A 19968-nucleotide genomic window follows, 5' to 3' on the forward strand; every position below is an offset into this window, starting at 1 on the left:
CAAGATGTTAAAGAAGCTCAACAGAGAAGGCATCAAATTTGATTCAAGAAAGAAAAAATTCTTTTCCAGCAAAAGAAAGCCCATCTCTGAGATGGATTGCTATAACTGTGGAGAGCTTGGTCATCTTGCTCATCAATGTACCAAGCCCAAGAAGAACAAGTTCAAGGGCAAGAAAGAAGATGACAGCGACGATGAAAAGAAGGAAAAGAAAATTTTCAAGAGGAAAGATGGGAAGCAAAAGAGGTTCCACAAGAAGAAGAATGGAAAGGCATACATTGTTGGTGACTGGCTCACTGACTTGAGTCATCAAGTGGATCTTCTTCAAGTGAATAAGAGAATGATGAAAAAGTTGCCGCCATCGCCGGGGACTTCTCTTCACCACCACGATCGCCATCATCGACTTCTCACCTATGCCTCATGGCTAGAGGTGAACGGAAGGTACAAAATGATATTAATATTACTGATGATAGTGATAGTGATAGTGATGAGGAATTTGCTTCACCTTCATATGATGAGCTAGCTGACTTGCTTAAAGAATATACTCAAATCATTAGAAAGTCAAAGGCTAAATGTGATAGGTTGAAAAATGAAAATGAATCTTTAAATGCCAAATATGACATAGTTATGAAAGCTAGTGATGAAATAAAAGTAGAAAATAAAACTATGTCCTCAACTGTAAATGAGCTCACAATCTCCCTAAAAGATGCTAAGGATAAATGTGACAAATTAAATGAAACTAATAGGGAGTTGCAAAATAGACTAGTAAAGATCAAGGAAGACTATACTCAAATTAAATTTGATCATGACAATCTTCTTGTTGAAAATGAACTTTTATCTTGCAAAACACATGAGGCTATTAACCCTGTTGTTAAGATTGATGTAGCAACCTCATGTGATGATTTGAGTCAAGAAGAGCAAACTAGTCTACATGCTGAATTGACTGAAAAAGTTGAAGTCCTGACTTTAGACAACCAAAAATTGAAGAATTACTTGACTGATGCAACTACTAGAGGAAAGGTTGCTATTGAGAACAATGATTTCAACAATGAGTTGGCAGTGGATAATCAAAGGCTTAAAAATGAGGTCAAGAAACTAAAAAGTGAAAATGAACATATTGCAACAAGTGTGCAAAAGTTCAACAAGGGTCAATACCTCCAAAATGAGCTGCTTATGAACACTGTCATGAAAAACAACAAGAGTGGTATTGGATACAATGCTTTTGTGCAAAAGAAAGCTACCACTCAATACAAGCCAAAGCAGACTCACAGGCCTATCAAATGCTTTGAGTGTGGAAATGAAGGTCATTTTGCCCACAACTGCAAAGCCAAACCACCAACTCCCTTGCCTAAGCACTCAAGACCATTTGCTTTCAATGCTCATTATGTTCTAAGAAAGGTTGCAAATGGAAAGGTCAAAGTTACATTTCTAGGTCCACCAAACAAGAGTAGACCTAGACAAATCTGGGTTGCAAAGTCCTTGATTGAGAGAGTCACTGGTCCTATGCAATATAGGGCCCTCAAAACTCAAGCTTGAATTGTCTGTGGATGTAGGTGAACTACAAGACCGGTGGGAGCCATTGGGTTATTGACAGTGGATGCACACAACATATGACAGGCAACCCACGGATGTTCACCTCACTTGATGAGAATGTTGATGGACAAGATAAAATCACATTTGGAGACAATTCAAAAGGAAAAGTGCAAGGACTTGGCAAGGTGGCAATTTCAAATGATTTATCAATATCAAATGTTCTCTTAGTTGCACCTTTAAGCTTCAATTTATTATCAGTGGGTCAACTCTGTGATCTTGGACTTCAATGCCTATTCACTCCAACAGAGGTTATTGTAACAAAGATGGATGATGAATCAATTGTATTCAAGGGATTTAGATACAACAACCTCTACTTAGTGGATTTCACTTCAGAAGATGCAGACTTAAGAACTTGCCTCTTCACCAAAGCTTCACTTGGATGGCTTTGGCATAGGAGACTTGCACATGTTGGGATGAGCACACTCAAGAAGGTATTAAAGAAAGACATGGTTAGAGGATTAAAGGATGTGGTGTTTGAAAAAGACAAGCCATGTAGTGCATGTCAAGCTGGAAAGCAAGTTGCTAATACACATCCTACTAAAGCTTTCATGTCAATATCAAGGCCACTGGAACTACTTCATATGGATTTATTTGGACCTACAAATTATGTAAGTGCCGGTGGCAACCTCTACTGTCTAGTGATTGTTGATGACTTCTCAAGATACACTTGGGTGTTCTTTCTCCATGACAAATCTGAAGTTGCATCTATATTCAAGAAGTTTTCCAAGAAAGCACAAAATGAATTTGATTGCAAGATCAAAAAGATTAGAAGTGATAATGGCAAAGAATTTGACAACACCAACATTCATGAGTACTGTGATGAAATTGGGATCAAGCATGAAGTGTCTGCAACATATACACCTCAACAAAATGGAGTTGTTGAAAGGAAAAACAGGACCTTGATCACTCTTGCAAGAACAATGATTGATGAGTATAACACACCGGAGAGGTTTTGGGCCGAAGCTGTCAACACTGCATGTTATGCATCAAACAGGCTATTTCCTCACCGGCTGCTTGCGAAGACTCCCTATGAACTGCTAAATGGAAAAAGCCAGACGTCTCCTTCTTTCGGGTGTTTGGATGCAAATGCTACATCTTCAAGAAACGCAATCACCTAGGGAAGTTTCAAAGACGTTGTGACATTGGTTTTCTTTTGGGTTATTCATTAAAGTCCAAAGCATATCGAGTATTCAATCATGCCACTGGCGTGGTAGAAGAAACATATGATGTGGAATTTGATGAGACTAATGGCTCCCAAGGAGCACTTGAGAATTTTGATGATGTAGGTGATGAGCCACTTAGGGAAGCAATGAAGAACATGCCTATTGGAGCTATCAAACCAAAAGAAGATGAAGAAGAGGTGCAAATCATTGACAGGCCTTCTTCATCAAATGAACCACAAGATGATGAAAAAGATGAGAGGCATGCAAATGAAGATACATTTGTCTCTCATGAAAAAGCAAGGGTACAAGCCGAAGATGTTGATGCTCCAGGATCTTCTTCCCAAGTGATTAACAGGAGAAACTCATCACTACTTCAAGCTCATCCTCAAAACCAAATCATCGGGAGTCCTTCACAAGGGGTTATTACTCGATCACATAGACATGCTTCTTTTATTGAACATCACTCCTTTGTTTCTTGTGTTGAGCCTACTTGTATAGATGAGGCGCTACAGGATCCGGACTGGGTGAATGCCATGCATGAAGAACTTAACAACTTCACACGTAACGAAGTTTGGACCCTGGAGAAGCCCCCACAAGATGCAAGAATCATTGGAACAAAGTGGGTGTTCAGAAACAAACAAGATGATCAAGGTGTGATTGTAAGAAACAAGGCAAGACTTATTGCAAAGGGATTCTCCCAAGTTGAAGGCTTAGATATTGGAGAGACCTTTGCACCGGTTGCTCGACTGGAAGCCATCCGTATCCTACTTGCATATGCATCATGCTATGATATAAAACTTTATCAAATGGATGTAAAAAGTGCATTTTAAATGGATTCATAAATGAACTTGTATATGTTGAGCAACCACCTGGATTTGAAGACCCTAGATATCCTAACCATGCTTACAGGTTGTCCAAGGCGCTATATGGGCTAAAGCAAGCTCCAAGGGCTTGGTATGAGCGCCTTCGCGACTTCCTCATCGAAAAGGGCTTCAAGATCGAGACCGTCGACACAACTCTATTCACAAAGAAGCATAACAGTGATATTTTCATTTGTCAAGTATATGTTGATATAATTTTTGGCTCGACAAATGACTATCATTGCAAGGAATTTGGTGAGTTGATGTCAAAGGAGTTCGAGATGTCAATGATTGGTGAGCTAACGTACTTTCTCGGCTTTCAAGTCAAGCAAATGAAAGATGGTAACTTTCTCTCACAAGATAAGTATACCAAAGACTTGTTGAAAAGGTTCAACATGGAGAAGTGCAAACCAATCAAGACCCCCATGCCTACAAATGGACATCTCGACCTAGATGAGGGAGGTAACCCGGTTAATCAAACTCTCTACCGTTCTATGATTGGTAGTTTATTGTACTTTACCGCATCTAGGCCCGATATCATGTTTAGTGTCTGCATATGTGCTAGATTTCAATCTAATCCTAAGAAAGCTCATCTTCACGATGTTAAAAGAATTCTTAGTTATCTCAGGCACACCACAAGCGTTGGTCTGTGGTATCCCAAAGGAGCTACTTTTGATTTAATTGGCTATTCCGATTCGGATTATGCCGGTTGTAAAATTGATAGGAAAAGTACTTCTAGGGGATGCCATCTGCTTGGTAGATCACTAGTTTCATGGACATCCAAAAAGCAAAATAGTGTTGCCTTGTCAACTACCGAAGCAGAATACATTGTCGCGGGTGCTTGTTGCACACAGATTTTATATATGAAACGAACTCTTCTAGACTATGGCGTAGTTCTAGAAAAGGTACCTTTGTTGTGTGATAATGAGAGTGCTGTTAAAATTGCTAATAATCCTGTACAACACTCTCGCACCAAGCACATTGATATCCGTCATCACTTCCTTAGAGATCATGTTGCTAAAGGAGATATCATTTTAGAAGGAGTGAGGTCGGAAGATCAATTAGCGGATATTTTCACTAAGCCACTTGATAAGACCCGCTTTTGCATGTTGAGAAATGAACTAAATATTCTTGATCTCAGAAATTTTAAGTAAAATGTCAAATGGTGTTGTCAAGCTTGCATTGCATGTTTAAATTTCTTGTATTGCATCTAGGGCTTGTCTAACCTAGTTGAGATAACCGCCAACAAAGCGAGTGAAAAAGCTTAACTCGGATCAAACTTGACAAGTCTTAGTTTTAAGCTTTTAGCACTTAAATTCTTATTCTTGATGCAATTGTTGGTTCTTGAAATATGCATGAGGTACTGCACTTAGGGGGAGTATTCAACACTCAAATCACTCATGAAAACCCCTAATGCAAGCCAAAATGCAAATTTCACCATTTGCCTATTTTCTCTAGAAATTATCTAGCCTATGGCAAAATATTTTGTAAAGTATATGAGGGTGCCAATACCTGTCCCAACAAGTGTTATTTTGTGTGATTATAAGTTGGGATTTGGTTTGGTTGGAAACTAGATAGAAAAATTCAAAATTTTCTAATCTTCCCTCTGTCTGGGCTCACCGGACAGTCCGGTGTGCACCGGACACTGCACTGTGCAATGTCCGGTGCACCGGCAGTCACGCGCTCAAACTCCATTTTTCTGTGCGCTGTCCGGTGGTTCACCGGTCAGCTTCTGTAGACTGTCCGGTGCGCCCATACTCTGTTTTTAAAAAATCCCTCTCTGCCCGAGCCCGAGGCCTGGCTCAGTTTTCTCCCATGCCAGCGTCTGCTCTCGGTCTCAAGCGATTTCCCCACCCTCGCCGGCGATCTCCCTCCCCGGCGGCGATCCTCCGGCGCTCTGTGCCTCTGTGCCTGCGCTCGTCTCCTCTCCCTCGCTCGGTGAGCAGCTCTTAGCTCTCCTCTCCCTCTGTCTCTTCCATCTATTCCTCTAGCCGTGAGGCAGTGCCACCCCTTTTTGTGCCAATTTCCAAATCTTGTTAATTCCAGTGAAACCAAATGGCCATATGTGTTCCTATGTGTGCCTTAAACATCCTTGCAGGTTCCTAGCTCCTTCGGGAGGGTTTTCATACCTCAAATGGCCTTTTCCCTAAAACCCTAATTCCTCGCCCTCCACGTGTTCGGTGAAATGCCCAAACCAGCCAAAAATGCTCAAATTGAATCCAAATTTTTCAGGCACCTTCACAACATCCCCAGTAACACATTTGCCAAATTTCACGCCAATCCGAGACTCCAGGCTTCATTTTCACTCAATTTCTCGTTTTGAGCGATCGTTTTCGAGCCGAGTGCCCAAATCTCGTTTTCTTCGTCTAAATTCAAACCAAGCACACACTTCACTCATATTCACCTATATAAACCTATTTGTGAAGTATCGGCTCAATTCCATGTTGTTTCGTGCCTCAATTCAAATTCCAAACCTCCTATGGCATTGTTTATCGTTCAAACGCCGTTTTCACGTCGTTTGACCTCTCGATCGTCTCATCTCTTGTTTTCTGTGCCATATTTCTCTGTGTATGTATTTATTCACATTTCATATTCTTATGACTATGTGACTAATACGTGCTCACCTCTTCTGTCATTTCAGTGACCTTTAACTGCCCGTGTGCCGTCTCCTGTCCTGCCTAGATCGTCACCTCTCGTGTGAGCTTTCTAGGTAGCCATCTCATCCTTTGATATTCTATCGGATATTATCGACTTGTGCTTAGCCTCTCTCTCTCCTTTGCAGTCGTCAGGTCAGGATGCCGCGCACGAAGAATGTGTCGGCGCCAGGGGGAGGCGATGATGAGGATCCTCGTCGCCCCTTCAGGCAGGTCAAGGGCAAGACAGTATATTTGGAGCAGCAGGAAGGCCGCAAGAAGCGGCGTACGGACAGAGCAGCCCGTGCAGCAGCAGCAGCAGCAGCAGCCGCTGTGCAGGCCGAGCTTGGAGATCAGCCACAGACTCCGTCAGATCAGATAGCGTACTGTGTTCGTCGCCTCGCCTCCCGGTCTCGCTCCTCCACTCACACCACTGCTTCCACTCCACCACCCACTCTGCCTGCTCCCGTCACACCTGTTGCGCCATCCACCACCACAGCCATACCCGCTACCTCCACTACACCAGCTTCCACTGCTCCTCCTACCGCTCCCGCTTCAGCTCCTCCTATCCCTCCACCTCGATTTCGGGAGCGCGATGAGACTGAGGTACAACCACTTGCTGCGGATCCCAGACTTTTTGACCTTCAGCGTGCTACAGCAGCACGGGTACGTAGGTTCAGATACGTACCCGTGGTGTCTTGGTTACCGGCTCAGAGGGACCCTGCTGCAGTTGATCTTTTCAGCACCCGTATTCAGGAGTCCTTTTTCAGAGCTCAGATGTCTGCACAGATTGCTCTGCGTGCGCACCGGCTTTTGGATCTTCCAGCTTTTCTTCGTGCCGCCGGTGCTGACTCTGAGGCGCACCTCACATATCTGCCTGGCCTTCTGACCTTTTTGACTACCAGCGGCAGGTATGTTGAGGAGTGGGTCCGAGTCTTCTACACATCTGTATGGATAGACCCGGATCATCACTGGATGAGGTTTCGTTTTGAGCGAGAGGATGTCACCATTACTGCCACTCAGATTCGCCAGCTCTTTGGATTTCCCGAGTCGACGACTCGACTTCACAGCTTATGCTACGGCACCTCTGACCCTCATCGTCGCCCTCACGGCGGTGTGGCTCCGGGTACAGCTCACGTCGCGGCTCTATTCCACCCGCCCTTCTCTGATGGGTCACGACGCTCACCGGCAGATTTCACTACAACAGCCAAGTACTTATTTGAGCTTATCCGACGGACTCTTCTGCCGAGGATGGGATACAGGGAGGCTACCACACATATCTAGCTCTAGCTCCTTGGTGCCCTGGTCTCTCACTCTGAGTTTGACGTCGTGGATTTCCTTATTTGTGAGATCGAGGACACTGTTTTGGATGGTATGCGTGCTCGACGCCAGCTGCCGTATGCTCACTATCTGTGCCACATTTTTGCGCAGCTGATTCAGCCTCCACAGTTTCAGGGCACACTTGAGGCCTCACGCCTCGGCTTTGGGTCCTACCGTCCGGCGCCTGAGGATCCTGTGCCAGCTTCTGCTCCAGTTTTTAGCACTCAGGCCGAGGATGCTGCTCACCATCAGTTCGCAGCTCAGGATGCAGCAGTTGATGATGATAATGATGATGACGATGATTTTGGGATTCCGCCTCCTCCTCCTATGCCTCCTCGCTCACATGATCATGAGGCTGAGAGTTCTAGTGCTACCCCTGTTGCCCCTTCTGCTATTGACCCTGCACTTGCTTCGATTCTTCAGACCCTCACTCAGCAGCAGGCTCACTTGGCAGCCGAGCAGACCCGCCAGGCAGCAGCCCATCAGCAGTTATCCGAGAGGATGCTCTAGATGTTTCAGACCATATAGGACAGATAGGATTCCCTTCATCAGCAGCTTCTTCAGGATCGGGCTGAGAGCAGGGCATTCATGGCTCTTATGCTACAGCATTCTGGTGTCTCGGTTCCCCCGGTTCAGTCTGCACCACCTCCTCCGCTTCAGGCTCCTGTTGTGCCAGCACTTCAGTCAGGACCCCCTCTTACTTCTGTTGGTCCTTCTTCCTCTCCGCTCTGGCCGGTCACCCTGGTTTTCACGTCACCGGTTCTCAGCTCTGTCTGCCCTCAGCCGCCAGTGCCACCAGCTTCTGTTGTTACCACTACTGCTGTGGCAGTATCTGTGACCACTTCTGTTCCGGCAGCTTCTGCAGCGCGGCCTCAGTCCGAGTCAGTACCAGCTCCAGCTTCTACAGCAGATCCTGGATCCGAGACTGACTCTGACCCCCAGCCGGCGTTCGCTCTGCTACCTCGACCACGACCGGATGCGCCCCCGCCGCCTCCTCCTGCTTCAGATGTTTAGGTTTGGGTGCCCTTTTGGTGTTTGACGCCAAAGGGGGAGAGATATGAGTTGTGAGAGCTAGGGGGAGTTAGAGAGTTAGTAGAGAGTCATTTTGATGTAATATATGTGTTGGCTACTCTCTGTACTAGCTTGGTGCTTTTGGCTCACAAACTCTATATATACTCTCGTTGCTTATGATTGACTGTGTGTATTATGTTTTCACCTTATATTTTATCACCAGTCTTCTAGTTCTTGATTCATTGATTTAACTTTACTTTTATATGAACAAGAATCTTACAATGTGTATGCGCTCATTCTTATTATTGTGGTACACATTCTTTCTGTCAAAAATTACTGAGTATAACTAACCATCCTTTCTATTGACAGAAACTTTAAAACAAACTACTCTCACAAATCTTGTAGGGTTGTCATCAATCACCAAAAAGGGGGAGATTGAAAGCATCTAGGCCCCTGGTTGGTTTTAGTGATTAATGACAACATATTGTTATATGTGACTAACGTGTGTTTTGCAGAGACAAATGGTAAGTTAGGTCGCATTACAGGTAGAAGTACTACAACGGTGAAAACAATCCCAGAAATAAGAACTCGAAGCGACGGCTAAAACGACGAAACAAAAGGTGAAGGACTACGGAGTCCGAGTGTCAAGGAGATGTGGACACTCGTGATTTAGTTAGGTCTTTTATTCTCTTTTAGTCGTACTATAAAGAGGGGTTGTCGATGAGTAGTTTGACCAAGAGAGTTCTAGTGTAGTGTTGGTGCACAATCACACTCACATACAGTGCTAGGTGTCACTCTAGAACTCACTCACAAGTTAGAATGAAAAACGATTTGAAAAACAGCTGAAAAACAAGAGATGGGGTTTCTGGCCCTGGGGCACCGGACTGTCCGGTGCACCCTCTGCCAGGTGGGGCTAGGCTGGTCCGGGGAAGAAGCTTCCCTTCTCAGAAAACCCGAGAGCGCCTGTTTCAGAATTGAATTTTAGTGGCGCACCGGACATCGCACCGGATTGTCCGGTGTGCCATGACTCCAACGGCTACCTGTCAGAACTAGCCGTTGGAAACGACCGGTGGCGCACCGGACTGTCCGGTGCGCCAATGCGCAGAAAGTTGCTAGTAACGGCTAGTTGGTGGGTGAGGGCTATTTATACCCCCTCCACCCACCATATTCAATGTCTTGCACTCCACATTTATTCCAGCACATTGCTAGAGCATTGCAAGCACCAAAAGCCTAGTGAGGAGATTAGAGAATCTTAATCCGCGTTTGTTCCTCATTAGCGCTAGCGAGAGCCACCTAGAGCACACACCACTTGCATTAGGCTTCTCTTGGTCAAGCGAAAGTCTACGGCTTGTTACTCTTGGTGATCGGCATCACCTAGACGGCTTGGTGGCGTTGGGAGCTCGGTGATCACCGTGAAGATCTTGTTGGTGACCCGACTCAAGTTTGTAAGCGGTCTCGAGGGATCCACCGCGCCGGAGTGGCAAAGGATCATCTCGTAGTGAGCACTTGGTTCTTGCGAGGACCAAGGGGGAGCGATACCCTTGCGCGGGTGCTCCAACGAGGACTAGTGGAGAGTGCCGACTCTTCGATACCTCGGGAAAAATTGGAGGAGTCTTCTAAACCTTGCTTTACATTCCGCACTTAATTCAAGCACTTTACATTGTGTATTTGTTTAGCAAGTATTTGAAGTATTGTCTTAGCATTGTTGTATTTCTAGTATTATATTTTTAGTGCTAGTTGTTGGGGTGAAGTTGGGCTCTTGCTTAGCTCTTGCTTAGGTTTTAATTACTGTTGATTTTTAGAAAAGCCCAATTCACCCCCCCCCCCCCTCTTGGGCATCGTGATCCTTTCAATCACTATCAACCATTTCATAGTCAACACCATCGGAAGGCGCAAGTTCGTCATTAATGTCATTGCCTTCAAGGATTACTAAGTCATTATCATTTTGCACCTCATCATCCTCCTCATTAACAACCTTTTCAATATCTACGTCTATTCCGATAGCTTCGGTTAAGTCTATCTCAAATCGCCCTTCTAGCCCATCTTCTTGGAAGAACTCTCCATCATATGTGTCCGGGTCTAAGTTATAATCTTCATCGTTAGGAACAGGTAACCTCCTGTGTGGCGATACCTTATACACAACATCCCAACCCTTAAGATGTTCTTTCGTTTGACACGCATATGGGAGATAATACACTTGTGTGGCCTGTTGGGCCATGATATAGACATTGTCTCCTGGTAAGGTGGAATCTTGTCGAATTTCGACTATCCCAAGATTAGAATGTGTTTGTCTCATCACTTGAGGGTCAAACCAATGACATTTGAATATCACTGGAGTAAGAGCTTTGGAACCATAAAAATTGAGCTCATATATTTCTTCGATTCGTCCAAAATAATCGACATCGTCAAGGCCGGGCGTAAAGACTCCAGAACACGTTTTTCGATTGGGCCGACTTTGGTCGTAGTTTGTTGTGCGAAAACGGTATCCATTGACGTCATACCCAGAATATTTCTTGACCCTATAAGCAAAGTCGTTGGCTACTTGTCTCAACTCGGCACTCATACACGGATCTCTTTGGCCCTGCAAGTTTTCGCAAGTTAAAAGATGCTAAATTGAGTTCATAGACGGATCTCTTTAATAAACTAAGCACGTACCTTACGTTTGAACTAAGAAATGAAATCGGGCAACCCATTTCTCGCACCCTTTCTAAGAAGAGTGTCATATTCCTGTGGAGTGGGGTCCCTTGATCGACGCCAGAATTCATGAAGAAATTGTTCCATGTATGGCGTCACCTCTTCAAGGTTGGTCAATACATATAGCATGATATGCCGCCACTCTTCATGTGTCAGGGTCTTGGTGGTTGAGCCACTTGCGCTTCCGAGTTGGCCTCGAAATATGCTAAGGTTCGATTCATTGTCGCCATCATTGTAACGAGGGGGTGGATTATGCACACTCGGTAGTTTGTCACCATAATAAGTTGTTGTGAAGTTTGACACCTCCTCTAGAATGTATGCCTCTGCAATGGAAGCCTCGATTTTGCATTTATTTCTACATTTCTTTCGAATTGTCTTTAGACATCTCTCGATTGGATAGCACCAACATCCCTGCACGCCCCCCCTTCGTGCCTCATAGGGGAGATGAAGAATCAAATGCTGCATTGGATTGAAGAAGCTGGGTGAAAATATCTTCTCAAGCTTACACGGTAACACGGGTGCCAATCTTTCCAAGTCTGCAACCATGGTCCGAGATAACTCTTTTGCACAAAGCTGACGAAAGAAATGGCTCAACTCTGAAAGCGCTAGCCAGACATGCTTAGGGACATAGCCTCGAACCAGCGCAGGAAGAATCCGTTCAATCCATATGTGGAAGTCATGACTCGTCATCCCTAAGACTCACATAGTAGATAAGTTCACCCCCTTACTCAGGTTAGCTACATACCCATCAGGGAACATCAACATCTTGATCCACTGAAGTACTTCCTTCCTCTGGGCCCTGCTTAGGACGAAATCGGCCTTAGGCCTTCTCCATGTCTTTCCACCACTTGGCGGCTTCATCTCTTGGTTTGGTCTATCACATAAAGCTGTCAGATCCACTCTTGCCTTTATGTTATCCTTTGACTTATTAGGAATGTCCATAATTATTGCCCACAGTGCCTCGGCAACATTCTTTTCAGTGTGCATCACATCAATGTTGTGTGGAAGGAGTAGATCGTCATAATAGGGGAACCGAGTCAAGCCAGACTTATGTGTCCACATATGCTGCTCACCATATCCCACAAAACCACCTTCTGTATTAGCCATGAGCCCGTCTATCTGTTGACGAATTTCGGCACCAGTCATCGTTGCAGGTGGGCGGTCTGTCACTACGACACCTTTCGTAAAGTTCTTGATGTCTAGGCAGAATGGATGGTTAGGAGGGAGAAATTGTCGATGTTTATCGAAGGACGAATATTTGCCACCCTTTTTCAACCAATGAACCTGAGAGCTTCCTTGCAAACTGGGCATGGGAACTTACCGTGAACACACCAGGCGCAGAATAGACCATATACCAGTAAGTCATGCATGGAGTACTGGTACCAAACATGCATTCTGAAGTTTGTCTTTGTAGCTCGGTCATACGTCCATACCCCTTCCTCCCAGGCATGTACCAATTCATCGATCAAAGGCTCCATGTACACGCCCATTTTATTCCCCGGGTGTCCGAGAATTATCAACGACACGAATATATTCTGCCTTTCAAAGCACACACTAGGGGGAAGATTGATTGGGATAACAAACATGGGCCAACATGTGTACGGGGCAGCGCTAATTCCATAGGGATTCAACCCATTTGTGGCCAGCGCAACACGTACATTACGAGCCTCTTCGGCTTTCTCATGGTGAATGGCATCAAAGTGTTTCCATGCTTCACCATCAGATGCGTGCACCATCTTGTCAGGATTGTATCGTTTTCCATTTTTGTGTCATGTCATTTGTTTTGCGGGTTCCTCTGTCTTGTATAGACATTGGATCCTTGGTATGAACGGAAGGTGTCGTAGGATTGTCAAGAGGATGTCGAGCTGCCTCTTCTGTCCATCACCAGAGTCTACCTCTATGAACCTAGACGATTTACACTTGGGACAGTACTTTGCCTCCGCGTATTCTTTCCTAAATAGCACGCAGCCCTTCGGACAAGCATGAATATGCTCATACGTCATCTTGAGTGCACGAAGGAGTTTATGTGCCTCGTACATGCTCTTTGGCATAACATGATCATCCGAAAGCAGGCTCCCAATAGTCGTCAACAAGCCATCGAATGCGTCTCTACTCATGCTGTACTGCGACTTGAACGCCATTACACGCCCAATGGCATCCAGTTGAGAAACCTTTGTCTGGTCGTGAAGGGGCTTCTGTGCCGCGTCAAACATGTCGTAGAACGCCTTTGCAGTTAGCTCTAGCTCGTCATCCATACATCCTTCCGCATATTGTGTCTCCTAATAGTCGTTCAACATATCCGCTACCCCCGCATCGGTATCATAATCCTCGACACGTTGTCTCAGCACTTCCTTTCTCGTACGATGCGCTTCACCATGAAAGATCCACCGAGTATAGCCCGACGTAAATCCATTCTTCCAAATATGTCCTACCATGGCCTTCTTTGGTTTTCTTTTCCGGTTGGCACATTTGCTGCACGGGCATGGGACTAGACTTGTTCCTTTAGCAACTTCGCCATATGCCCGTTCCACGAAATCATCGGTCTTTCTAATCCATTCAAGGGTGACATTGTTTCTTCCTCTATGGCCTATGTACATCCATTCACGGTCCTCCATCCTCTAACAGAAGCCTAGCGATAGAAAATTTCGGCAGCACCTCCCCTTTACGGGGAGGTTTCTAAAACCTGCAAATAAAACTACCAGCACGATGGCTGACATCCACGCATAATTCAACGGCACGATGGCCGGCAATCACATATAACCATAGCCACATGGAAACTACATTTAATTCCTATAGACCAATCATACGCATATTAGAAATGTAATTTCCTGTAGACCAATCACATGCAAACTACATTTAACCACATATAATCAATCGCATGTAATTTCCTATATACCAACCATATGCATATATTAAAAATTTATACCTTAGCCGGGGAGGATGGCGGAGATGGCGGGGTGTCCGGAGATGGCCGGAGCGATGGTGATTGACGGAGATGGCGTGGCGGGGAGGCTTGGCGATGAATTGTCGGGTCGAGCGAGGACGGCGGCGGCGCGCGAGGGTGGCAGGGCGCGGGGCCGAGCGAGCGGGCGGGGGAGGGGGCGCGGGGCCGGGCAGCGCGCGCGAGCGGGGGCGGCGTGACAAGCGTGGGCTACGACGGCGCGCGGGGGCGGCGCGGTGAGCGTGGGCGGCACGACGAGCGCAGTCTGCGGGGTGGCGAGGAGCGGGCCGCGGTGCTCCGGGGTGGCGGGGAGTGGGGCCGGCGGTCCAGGCTACGGCGGCGGCGCTGCGGGGTGGCGGGATGAGTGAGAAGTGAGCGAGAGAGAGTGAGTGGAGAAGGAGAAAAGGCTGTTATTTCCCTTCTTTGCCGAGTGCCCGTGATCTAGCACTCAGCAAAGATTTTTTAAAAATTAAAAAAATTACTTTGCCGAGTGCCCCGGATATGGCACTCGGCAAAGCCTGGCCTTAGGGTTTTTTAGAAAAGATATGCCGAGTGCCACACGGCTAGCACTCGGCAAAGGTTTCTTTGCCGAGTGTCATTTCTGGACACTCGGCAAAGTACATTTTTTTATTTTCCCAACCAAACTTTTTGTGGTATGTTTCTACACTATGTAGACCTACATGTACCATTTTGGGACAATTATAAAAGTGTTTTCTATAGCTAGTAGATTTAGTTCGTTTATATGAATTTCTTCGAAAAATTCACATTTGAACTGCAAGTCACTCGAAACTTGGAAAACCGTGCATGCAAAAATAATACTCATGCTATTTAGCACAAGTTACAACCGATTTCAGGAGCAGAGCGGAAACTTCGAGCACTATGCTCATTCAACATGGTTGTGAACTTGCCATCCAGCTGTTTAAAAATTGTATAAAACATAAACAAAGTCAAAAAATCATGAAACTTGTCCACGTGTCATGATATCATATGTAGAGGCTGTGATAAAAATTTGAGAATGTTTCGAGAAAGTTGTGACGTACTATGTGTAGAAACCTAAGAGATCCACATTGAAACTCTATGATTTCATGTATGGATTTCTTAGGTTTCTACACATAGTGTGTCACAGATTTCTCGAAACTTTCTAAAATTTTTATCACAGCCTCTATATATGATATCATGACACGTGGACAAGTTTCATGATTTTCTGACTTTGTTTGTGTTTTATACAATTTTTAAACGTGTGGATGGCAAGTTCACGGCTATGTTTAGTGAGCATGTTGCTCGAAGTTTCCGGTCTGCTCCTGAAATCGGTCGTAACTTGTGCTAAGTAGCATGGATATCATTTTTGCATGCACGGTTTTTCAAGTTTCGAGTGACCTGCAGTTCAAATCTAAATTTTCCGAAGAAATTCAAATAAACGAACTAAATCTACTAGCTATTGAAAACTCTGTTATAATTGTCCCAAACTGGTACATGTAGGTCTACATAGTGTAGGAACATACCACAAAAAGTTTGGTTACTAAAATTAAAAAAGAATAAAAATATGTTTTGCCGAGTGTCCAAAGAAGACACTCGGTAAAGAGGTCTTTGCCGAGTGCCAGATATTTGGCACTCGGCAAAGAACCCTCTTTGCCGAGTGCCGACCCTCAGCCCTCGGCAAAGGCTGACGGCCGTCAGCTTTAGACGGCCGCTGACGGCCCTTTGCCGAGCGCCATCTTTGCCGAGTGTTGGTCACTCGGCAAATATGTCTTTGCCGAGTGTATTTCTGTGCCGAGTGTCCTGCACTCGGTAAACGAGCTCGTTACCGAGAGCAGGACTTTACCGAGTGCGGCTCTTGACAAAGGCTTCTTTGCCGAGTGCCTGAGAAAAAACACTCGGCAAAGAGGTTGGCACTCGGCAAAGGCCCGAATTCCGGTAGTGTATAAGTGTATCTAACTTCTGCACGAGGAGTATATAGTACAATGCTAGTACGTTACAACGCCACAAAAGAATAAATATTACATTTTATCTTAGTCAAAAAGACGTAAAAAGTACGAGCTGAAGAAGAGCACGACCTCTTTTTATAGCTTGTTCGGTCCCTTGCCCTCCTTCAGTTAGCGGGGTGGTATTATATGGGAGCGTTGTGTTGCTGCGGCTTAATGTCATGTTAGGTTTGGGTGGATTCTCAGGACCCATCTATGATACAACGGTCTATTAATAGGGACTTAGGTGGTTTTCGTGTGGGTAACGGCCGAGTGGTAAGAAAGAGATGAATAGTTCTACGCGCTTCGCGTGATACAGGATCGTCATTGAAACTGATGTTTTATAGTTGTAAATATTTGACACTTGTCAAAGCATCAAAGATCGGATTCCTCGTGGAGCAAACGTCGTCTCATGGCATATTTCACTCGCACACCTTACAAACACCGGACCACAACCTTGATAAAAAATCACACGCGTGCGCGTGTCCCTCTGGGTGCATCTTGCGCGGCAGCCCCATCGTCCCTCCGGCCACAGCAACAGCAGCAGTGGCACAGACGGTGCAGGTTGAGCAGCTCCGAGACCTCCCGGCGGGTGGACGGGCAGCGGTTGCTCCGGACCCAGAAGTGCAGCAGCAGGTGCGCGACGAGGTACGCGACGCTGGCGGCGGCGAGCGCCACGACGTACGCCGACGTCCTCACCTTCCGGCAGCTCCCCGCCACGAAGGCGCCCATGAGCCCCAGTAGGTCCAGCACCATGGCCGCCTGCAGCGCGCGGACGCGGTATCCGTGGAAGCTGAAGGTGCTGCTCAGCAGCAGCATGATGATCACCAGCGACGCCGCGAACGCCGTTGCATTGCAGTAGAAGAACACATTGTACCGCGCGGCGTAGTGAGCCTGGCATGGGAGAGTTATTTATTACGTTCAGTTAATAATACATAGCCAATGCATGCAATGGGTACGTACCTGCAGCACGGGGTCGCCGGCGAGGTGGCCATCGGCGTCGTCAGCCCAGACTCCGCCGGGGGGGCTCAGGCCAGCGTTGTAGGTGACCGTGGCGGCGAGGATGGCAAGCAGGAGGAGGTACTTGTGCATCCGTTCCAGGATGCCCTTGGGCTGCGGCTGCTCCTCCGTTGAAGCGTGTCCCGTCTCCGGCGCATGACTTGGAGTTGGAGCCATGAATGATAGCTACGTGACGAGGAGACGTTCTTCAAAAGCTGCTAGGTGCCTAACAAAATTTTGATAGGTTTTTATGGGGCACGTATGCGGCATAACGTACGAAAGAAGGAAAGTATACCAGGTGTCTTTAACTTTGCAAAACTGTTTAGTGTCGTCGAGGTCGTCTCCGATCATGGCAGCAAGGAATATCATCAGGTTGCATACACGTAAGAGTAGGAACCTCTGTAATTTGTGTCAGTCAAAGATCTACAGAAATTAGGCTTCAACTATAAAAAAAATAGCTAGTTTTTTTTTTATCGAAAACATCTTATTTCAATCAAAATTTCACTCTTTCAGATCAAACGGAAAAAAATAGCTAATTTTTTATGGACACAGACACCAAAAATTAGCTTTCGGCTCGCTATAACTAGAGGTGGTAATGTATCACGATCCAAATATTTCTTTACAATTCGTTTGAGCCCTTAGTTAATTTTAGTTTAAAAATGAATAGAAATAAAGATCAATCCTAATCTGATTCTATCCTTAAATTTTATAGCGTAGAATTTAGAGTCCATTACCACCTCTAGCTGCAACTCACGAAAATTAGCTAGTTTTTGTGGGTCAACCATAACCAACTGAAATTAGTGTTAACAATGTGAAAACTTCTGTAATTTAACCATTTATATCCACCCATAAGGCATTATTCATCACCCTAGGTCATGATCACTCATCTTGAAATAGCTTAACAAATCTTTATTAATTGTTAAGTTATTCGTTCAAGTCATTCTAGGGTGGGTGTCCATCATCTAGGGTGACCAAGAGCAAACATTTTTGCAAATTTTTAGTTTAGATAACCTTTTAAAAAATAAATATTAAATTATAGTCCCTCTATCCCATAAAATTTAAAAAGGAGTGTATTTTTGGACATGGTTGAAAGTTCTCTTTGTGGGGTTTTGGTGGTTTGGATGCCAATACAATTAAAGGTCTGATATGGTGTTAGGTGTTGAACAGATGCTTAGTGCAATGCTTACAAGGTTCAACACACTAGTGATCAAGTGTGATGATCCAAAGGTTGAGATGACTGAATAATGGACATCCACTACAGGAATCCTAATGATTCCCGTCGGCCAGGGAAAAGGCCGACGGGGATAATGTAACTCCCGTCGGTTACACTGTAGCCGACGGGATTAATTTAACGCCCGTCGGCCAGATATGTCACACCCGGTTTTAGAAGGTAAACCGAATGCGAACCATGTACGTGCCAGGATCAGTTATTCACGTACACAGCGATTACATAAATGACTCATCATAGCACAATGCTTCGAATTACAATAAAGAGTAAGTAATAATATTACAGACTAGAGCCATTTACATAATATAAATCAAAGTACACAGAATCGAAACGTAGCCAACGTAAACAACCCACCACAGGCAGCTGACTGGGGGAGGTCGCTAGCCTAATCCTCGAACTCATCGAAGTCCTAGAACTCCTGGAGATCCGCCTCGACGCCTTCTTCTTTACCTGAGCATAGATTGCACCAAAGGCAACCTGGTGTTTTGTGAAAGCAAGGGTGAGTACACATCAACGTACTCAGCAAATGTCCTGTTTGGCTGTAGTGGACTAGCTTTATTTGGGGTTAAGGTCAAGCAGTTGCTTTTAGTTGGTCAGGTTATTATTATTAATTGAGAGCCAGGTTTTAACATTAACCCAAGTTATTAACCCAAAGTACCCTTTCCAAACGGAAAGAATACCACTTACCATTACCATAGTCATAACCATCATCATCATCATCTGTAAACCAACCATCTCTGATCAAGTATCTCTAATCAAAGAGGATCCCAAGGCCGCTCATAACCGTGAGCACGGCTGATATATCAGTTTCATTCCCTCTGCAGAGGTCGCACACTTTACCCATGAGTCGTGATTCCCGTTTTGCCCGGGGATCATGACTCCCCATTGATCACTTCCTAGGTGGTCCGGCAGGGTATCACTACGTAGCCTTTACAAAGATTCCCTAGAGGTCATAGCCGCCCGTTAGGTTTCTCCAGTTTGATAAACACAGTACCTCTCCCCGCAGGAGGGTGACTAACAAAAGCAAAACGAAAGAACCTCGGCACTCAGCCTCGGCAGAGCAAGCACTGTGCCTGGACCCCATTGACGGCACGACGGCGAAGCAACTACACCTCTAGTTCCTCTAATTAATTAGCTAAGGGCATCCCATTTCACCCTCATGGTTGCACTGTTATCCCGGGTGGTCTCTCAACGAACAGGTCCTTACGGAGAGGTACTCGGGAAACAACCCGAGTCCCCTAAATGCCACAAGTATATCGTCATATCCAGAATAAAATCATAGTATCATCATTGTATCTCATCATGTTCATTGATTAAAGTAAAGTGCTAGCATGTAGCTAACCATAGTAACCCGAAAGGTAAATCAAGGACAAGGTAAATAGAAAGCTAGTAAATCCTTAGGTTGTTCATAGTATGCGGGAAAGTGTATTATAAAGTAAATGGGACATAATGGGTCAGAGGACACTTGCCTTCACCAAACAGATGCTCAGAGTCTTCAACTTCGTGGAACCCAAAGAGCTAGATCACTTGGTCGCCGAAGCTTGACCGTCGATTCCTCGAAGTTCGGA

General features: G+C 45.4%; 1 protein-coding gene across 1 annotated transcript; it reads right to left on the reverse strand.

Moving 5' to 3' along the window:
• Nucleotides 1-16510: 16510 nt before the first annotated feature.
• On the reverse strand, nt 16511-17394 carry LOC100284656 (embryogenesis transmembrane protein). The gene is made up of 2 exons (NM_001157551.2): nt 17137-17394; nt 16511-17067 (listed from the first exon to the last, which is right to left on the reverse strand). The coding sequence occupies exons 1-2, from the start codon at nt 17347-17349 to the stop codon at nt 16642-16644; spliced, it is 639 nt and encodes a 212-aa protein (NP_001151023.1). The 5' UTR covers nt 17350-17394; the 3' UTR covers nt 16511-16641.
• Nucleotides 17395-19968: the final 2574 nt, after the last annotated feature.

This window comes from Zea mays, chromosome 6, assembly GCF_902167145.1.
Source record: "Zea mays cultivar B73 chromosome 6, Zm-B73-REFERENCE-NAM-5.0, whole genome shotgun sequence".
Lineage (NCBI taxonomy): Eukaryota > Viridiplantae > Streptophyta > Magnoliopsida > Poales > Poaceae > Zea > Zea mays.

Coding starts and splice junctions, on each gene's coding strand:
- LOC100284656 (NM_001157551.2), bottom strand. CDS start 17,349: ATGGCTCCAACTCCAAGTCATGCGCCGGAGACGGGACACGCTTCAACG. Junction 17,068..17,136: donor CCGGCGACCCCGTGCTGCAG/GTACGTACCCAT, acceptor CTCCCATGCCAG/GCTCACTACGCCGCGCGGTA.